At 50.3% G+C, this 7,210-nt stretch overlaps 1 protein-coding gene across 1 annotated transcript in view; it reads right to left on the bottom strand.

Moving 5' to 3' along the window:
• Positions 1 to 4,736: 4,736 nt before the first annotated feature.
• Positions 4,737 to 7,210, bottom strand: part of LOC127003476 (uncharacterized) — a 3,687-nt gene continuing 1,213 nt past the window's right edge. The window contains exons 1-2 of the mRNA XM_050870208.1: positions 5,033 to 7,210; positions 4,737 to 4,983 (exon numbers count right to left, since the gene is read on the bottom strand). The exon at positions 5,033 to 7,210 is cut by the window's right edge and continues 1,213 nt beyond it. Of these exons, the coding sequence (XP_050726165.1) occupies positions 7,158 to 7,210 (53 nt within the window). The 3' untranslated portion in view covers positions 4,737 to 4,983; positions 5,033 to 7,157. The remainder of the gene's footprint in view (positions 4,984 to 5,032) is intronic.

Genomic DNA, 7,210 nt, shown 5'->3' with positions numbered 1-7,210 from the left:
TAAAAGAAGAAGGAGAAGAAGAAGAAGAAAAAGAAGAAGAAGAAAAAGAAGTAGAAAAAGAAAGGAAAAAAGAAGTAGAAGTAAAAGAAGGAGGAGAAGAAGAAGAAGAAAAAGAAGTAGAAAAAGAAAAAGAAGGGGAAAAAGAAGGGAAAAAAGAAGTAGAAGTCAAAGAAGAAGAAGAAGTAAAAGAAGAAGAAAAAAAGTATAAATATTCGTGTTTCATTCCTTTCCGGTCACCTTCCCCTCGGTCATCCTCATCCCTGTCATTACTTAGTGTTGTGAAGGTGAGGGATGAAGAGGAATGACGATGACCTTCACCTTCACTTTTCTTTACCATCCTTTTTCTTTCTTTCGTATCATTTTCCTTTTGTTTACAGTAACTTTTTTTTCTATATATTTCCCATTTTTCATTATCTCAACGACTCGATCGGTTCTTCTTCTTCTTCTTCTTCTTCTTCTTCTCATTATTATCGGTACTGTATCTGTATCTTCCCTTTTCTTGCTATGTTTCTCTCGTATCTTTTCTTCTCCAATGTCTTCACTTTGCTTCCCTTCTTTTGTTTTTAGTAATTTTTTTCTATATATTTCCCATTTTCCATTATCTCAAGGACTCGATAGGTTCTTCTTCTTCTTCTTCTTCTTCTTCTTCTTTTTCTCATTATCATCGGTATTGTTCAAGCACTATGACAAATATTACTACTGTCTACCTTTTTGCTCTTTAAGTAAATGACGAGGATAGAAAACGGAGACTTAGGAAAATGTGCTTGAGTTTGACTGTATATTATGGCAAGGGTCAAATTCACACCGATTTCCACCAATAAAAATATACCTTTCCCTTTCCCTTCATGTGATATAGACTAAGTAAGTAATCGCGACTTCTCAATTATTTTCGGAGCCTTAAAAGTTATCTCCCCTTTCCCTCCCCATTCACACTTATTTGCCCTCACTTTCTCCCCTCATGTGATACAGACGAAGTAATTACGACTCCTCAACTATCCTTGAAGTCTTAAAAGTTTCCTCCCCTTTTCCCTTTCTCTCCCCATGCACACCTGTTTCCCCTTACAAAGATACACCTTTCCCTCACTTTCTCCCCTCAGGTAATGTAGTTGAAGTAATAATGACTCCTCAACTATCCTCGAAGTCTTAAATGTTTCCTCCCCTTTCCCTCTTGAGCTCCCCATTCACACCTGTTTCCCCTTAGAAAGATACACCTTTCCCTCACTTTCTCCCCTCAGGTAATGTAGTTGAAGTAATAATGACTCCTCAACCATCCTCGAAGTCTTAAAAAACTTTCCTCCTCTTTCCTCTTTCTCTCCCCATTCACACCTTCCATTCAAGAGGACATTCCCTTCCTTCTTTACCCTCTTCTTCCCCTCCTTCCTCCTCCCCTTAATAAGACCATATGGGATTACAGAAACTCCCATCCCATAAATCCCTTCCCTTTTCCTTCCTACCTAATAGACGCTTGTTACCTCCCTCCCTTTCTCCCTTAATCTTCTGACCTTTATTAAGACTTAGAGGGGAAAATAAAGGGGGAATGAAGAGGAGAGTGAGTTAAGCGCCATATTTTAATCTATTATTTTTTCCTCTCTCTCTTTCTCTCCCACCTGTTGACTACTTATCATCCTCCTTCTCCCTTTATCCCTTTCTCTAGTGGGTTTGGAATGAGGTCACGTGGGGGTGTAGGGGAGAGGGGGAGTGGTGAGGGGTAGAGGAGGTGTTGGGGGAGGAGTGAGGGATGCTGGGAGGGGAAGGAAGGGGAGGGGAGGAAAGGAGAAGGAAGGGAAGAAGGTTGCAGGGGAGGAGAAAGGGAGAGAAAAATGTGGAAGGTAGGGAAAGGAGGGGAAGAGAGGGGAAGAGAGGGAAAGGAGAGAGAGGGGAATGGAAGGGAGGGAAAGGAGGGGAAGGAAGGGAAGAAGAGGGAAGGGTCATCATACTGTAAAGGTAGGCAGAGGAGGTGAATTGGGGAGGAGTGGGAGGGGGAAGATGGGGAAGAGGAAGGGGAAGCATGAGTCATCAGCCGGTGGAGAAGGGGGAGAGGGAAGGAAGGGGAGGGGAGGGAAGGGGGAAGGAGGGGAAGAAGAAAGGGTCATCATACTGCAGAGGGAAGTGGAGGGGAGGGAAAGGAAGGGGAGAGGAGGGGAAGGGAGGAAAGAGGAGAGGGTCATCATACTGTAGAGGGGAGTGGAGGGGAGGGAAAGGGAAGAGGGGAGGGAAGGGGATATGGAGGATTGGGGAGGGAAAGGGAGGGGAGGAGAGAGGAGGGGAGGGAAGGGGATACATTGGGAGGGGAAAGGGAGGGGAGGAGAGGTTTGGGGAGGGGAGGGGAGCATGGGTCATCAGCCGAAGTGTCAACAAAGCGCTATGTCTTCCCCTCAGATGGAGTTCAGGCGAGTTCAGAAAATCCTCGTTTTTATTATTAGAGGAATGCCAGGGGGTAAACATCCTTGATTTAGAGTATTAATATTCTCTCTCTCTCTCTCTCTCTCTCTCTCTCTCTCTCTCTCTCGCTGTCGTCTCTTATCAATGGCATCCTTTCAGTTGTTTGTCTGTCTGTACGTCTGTCTGTTGCCGGGGTAACCTCTCTCTCTCTCTCTCTCTCTCTCTCTCTCTGTGTGTGTTAGTTTCAATTTTGTCACCACGCCGCCACCACTGTCCTCCCTCACCTTCTCTCTCTCTCTCTCTCACACAAAACCGCGCCATTAACCTCCTTCACCCACTTCTCCTTCGTCGTTATAAGCACCTGCTGATATACCCCTCCCTCCTTCCCTCCCCCCTTTCCCTCCACCTCTCCTTCCCTTCCTTCCATGTCTTCTTCTTCCCTCCCTCCTTCCTTCCCTCCAACAAATAATAGATTTTTCCATTAAACGCAGGCGAGGCGGAAAGGGAAATGGGAAAACCGCGACTGCTGTTATTTGGGCTAGTTTTCCAGGCGGCTTTGGGCGGGATAATGACCGTTTGGGCTAGAAAAGGAAAGCAAGAAGTAAGGTAAAATTGGGCTAGACAAAGGTGGGGTTGGGTGTTTTTTTTATTTTTTTATATTTTTTTTGGGGGGGGGAGGAAAATTTTGAGATGGGATGTGGATAGAGTGGGGAAGGTGTGTGTGTGTGTGTGTGTGTGTGTGTGTGTGTGTGTGTGTGAGAGAGAGAGAGAGAGAGAGAGAGAGAGAGAGAGAGAGAGAGAGAGAGAGAGAGAGAGAGAGAGAGAGAGAGAGAGAGAGAGAGAGAGAGAGAGAGAGAGAGAGAGAGAGAAGGGGGGGTAAGAGGAAATGAGTAAGCAATGGAGTGTAATGAGTGAGTGAATGAGTGAGTGAATGACTGAATAAGGGAGTGAGTGCATGAGTGAGTGTGTTGTGATTATACTGTACATGTGAGTGAGTGAGTGAATGACTGAATAAGGGAGTGAGTGAGTGAATGACTGAATAAGGGAGTGTGTATGAGTGAGTGTGTTGTGATTATACTGTACATGTGAGTGAGTGAGTGAGTGAATAAGGGAGTGAGTGCATGAGTGAGTGTGTTGTGATTATACTGTACATGTGAGTGAGTGAGTGAGTGAGTGACTGAATAAGGGAGTGAGTGAGTGAATGACTGAATAAGGGAGTGTGTATGAGTGAGTGTGTTGTGATTATACTGTACATATGAGTGAGTGAGTGAGTGAGTGAGTGCATGAGTGAGTGTGTTGTGATTATACTGTACATATGAGTGAGTGAGTGAGTAAGTGAGTGAGTGAGTAAGCCAGAGTTGTGAGGGGTTACTAAATGTACCTGAGTGATAGGGAGGCCCTGGGCAGGAGCCAGGTGCCACAGGGGCGTGCCAAGCCTTACCCCGGAGATGCCTGGCACACTAACCACAACCACCACCACCACCACCACTCCCCCTAATCCTCTTCCCGTTTTCCTTTAACCATTCTCTTCAACACCCTGACCACCTTACCATTTACTCTCCCTTTTCCTTTCATTCAAGTGTCTTCGTCCATTTCCCTTTCCTTTCCCTTCCTGTCTATCCGTATCCCCCCCCTGCATACCCTTCTCCCATTTTCTTTCCTACTTTTCTTCCCGTTTTCCTTCTCCTATCTGCGTCATGTCTCGTTTTCTTTCTCCGTTTTCTTTATCCATTCATCACCACACTACACACATTCCTATTTCTCTTATTAACTAAACGTCCGACACTACAACTAACTTCTTTTTCTATTACTATTTCTACTATTACTACTACTACTACTACTATCACTGTCCTCTTCCTACTACTGCAACACACACACACACACACACACACACACCCTTGTCCCTCCCTTCCTCTACCCTCTTGCTCAGCACTATCTTAAGGTCCATCTGGGCTTCACTACGTAATCATACAACTCCAAGGACCAGCTGGAGGAGGAGGAGGAGGAGGAGGAGGAGGAGGAGCATACGGCAACAGAGCAAAGCCAAGACCCGGCCCAAGACACAAGCTCTGGGTTCTTCGGGGTAAACACGTGACACCCATCTGCCGCCCACACGGACCAATCACAAGCGCCCATCCGTGAGCCCCTCGTTCTGATTGGCTGGGCACGAGTCTTTAGCGGCGGTGTCCTTGGTGATGGAGGAGGAGGAGGAGGAGGTGGGAGGGGTGGGTGGGTGAGGGGAACTGGGTGTTTAAATAATAATAATAATAATGACTTTTTTTTTTTTTGTGTGTGTGTGTGTGTGTGTGTGTGTGTGTGTGGTGGTGGTGGTGGTGGTGGTGGTGGGGGGGGGGGGGGGGGGTTTAAGACAGATCAAGGACTAGAAACGCAACTAAAGATGTCGTTATAAGAGGTATACAATTTAACGCCACTAGTGTATAGGAACTTGTCATAAAAAAAAGTACACAATTTAGAGCGGGTGATGTGTAGCCAGTCACAAAAAGTACCTAATTTCGAACAAGTGTACCAATAGGCCGTTGTCACAAGAATACATATAGGCTTTTGTCACAAGAAGTACCCAATTTAGAACCACAAGTGTACCTACAGGCCGCTGTCACAAGAAGTACCCAATTTAGAACCACAAGTGTACCTATAGACCGCTGTCACAAGAAGTACCCATTTTAAGAACCACAAGTGCATAGGTGAACCGAGTGATGGAATGGAAAGGGCGTTACTGACATCACTCTCCTTATTCAGTACAAAAAGCGAGTTCTTCCTCATCCTACTCCTCTCTAACTCATCATCCTAACCCCAATACTCATCCACTCTTACACCCAGATACAGTAACGCCCCACCCCGCCCCGCCCCGTCAGTAGAACACACTCCCATCCTGACGTCCATAGCTGAAGTTTTTGCCGCGAGTGCTGACGTAGGAGGAGGGGTGATAGGGAGGGATGGATGGAGGGAGGGGGAACAAAGGGCGACCAGGAAGAAAAACAAGGAGCACGTGGCCCGGCGGAGAAGGAGGAAGAAGGAACCAGAAGACGCTGACGAAGGGACGACGCAGCAAGTGTGGAGGGAGGGAAGGAGGGAGGGAGGTGACGTCTGGCGGAGGAGGAAGAGGAGGAGGAGGAGGCAAGAAGATGAGGAAGAGGAGGAGGAAGGGGTGAGGTGATGTCTGAGGGAGGAGGAAGAGGGAAGAAGATGACGGTGAGAAGGAGGATGGGAGGGGAAAAGGAGGGAAGATGAGGGTGAGGAGGAAGGGAAGGGAAGAAGAGGGAAGAAAAGGAAAGTGAGGAGGAAGGAGGGGAAGAGAAGCCTGTCTGATAGAGGAGGAAGAAGAGGGAAGATGAGGGTGAGGAGGAAGGGAAGGGAAGGCTGTCTTTCACTCATGGTTGCAAAGACAGTAAGGGTGACGGGAAGGGTGGGAGGGAAGGGAGGGAGGGCATGGGGAGGGTTCGGGAGGGAAGTTGGGAAGGGCAAGGGGTGGGGGGTGGGCAGGGGCGGCTGTCAGGCCCTCCGTGCTGCCGCCGCACGCAACACTTGAGTCTGCCCTCGTTCAGGCGTTTACCCGCCATTTTCTGATAGTCTATTATCATCCATCGACAGGAGTGCTAAGTGGACGTAATATCCGGAAGTTAACCTCTCTCTCTCTCTCTCTCTCTCTCTCTCTCTCTCTCTCTCTCTCTCAGCGGGGCCTCAGCAGCAGCCGCCGCCTCAGCAGGGGGTACAATATGTGGCGGGCGCCTCAGCGGGGCTTCGCAGACAACAAACGTGAACCCTCCCCCCTGCCTCCCCGGTCCCCCACCGCTCCGGGGGGCACCACTCGGCTCCTCGGGGCCCGTCTGCCGCCCCGCCGTGAGGGCCACGAAGAGGCTCCCCGGGCGGCTCCGCAGCCACCCTCAGGACGCTGGTGTGCGGGCGTAGTACAGTATTGATTGGTGCCGCCCCGCCCCGCCCCGCCCCGCTCCCCAGCCTGCCACCCCGGGCACGGCACTCTGGGCGGCGTGCGGGGCAGGTCAGCACGGATGGCACGGTGCCCGGCGCGGCGACCTTCCGCTTCCTGTGACACGGCCGTGGTGGTGGCGGGGGTGTGATGGTGATGATAGTGGCAGTGGTGGTGTCACGGAGGCGACCCTCAGAAGGTCTTGAAGGAAAGTTATGTTTTCCCCGAGGCCAAGGCGCGCTGGCAGGCTTCCTTTTTGAACCGCGTCGCTCGGGCTGCGGCGCCGCGCCTCCGTGACGGCCGAGGCGGAGACACCACCACCAGCACCATCACCACCATCCCACCCCCCCAGCATCGCCATCGCCGCCGCGTCCCACTGAGCCTCGGTGACCAACTTTCATGCAAGTTTTCCACATAAAACAGACTCGCTGCGGCGCCCCACTTGGCTGACCCAGCGGCGCCCACCCCCGGAGTCGCGGCCTGGTTGTCGTGTCCTGGGGGCGGGAGGGAGGCGGAGAAAGAGGCGACAGAGTGTGTTGACGGCGGCCACAGTTACGCCGGCCGCTGCCACCACCACACGGGGACGAGACACGGGGAGCAGACGACATGAGAAGAACAAAAGGACATCAGGAGTCTGCAAGAGGCCGTCAAACGAGGAGAACGTGAGGGCGAACAACACCTGGCCGTCTGCACAACGCGTTACTCCTGACGAAGACGTGACGAACGCGTGACGGTCAAGGAAAACGAGGAGGAGGAGGTGAGGAGGAGAGGAGGAGGAGGAGGAGGAGGAGTGGCTTAGGGTCATATGAAAACTGTGTCCATAAAAACTTCAGTAACACGAATCCATCAGTGACCAAGGGAGGAGAGGAGAAAGGAAGGAAG

This window comes from Eriocheir sinensis, chromosome 25 (assembly GCF_024679095.1).
Source record: "Eriocheir sinensis breed Jianghai 21 chromosome 25, ASM2467909v1, whole genome shotgun sequence".
Taxonomy (NCBI): domain Eukaryota; kingdom Metazoa; phylum Arthropoda; class Malacostraca; order Decapoda; family Varunidae; genus Eriocheir; species Eriocheir sinensis.
Note: the sequence above shows the minus strand (reverse complement) of the source record. Positions and strands in the feature narration are given on the sequence as shown.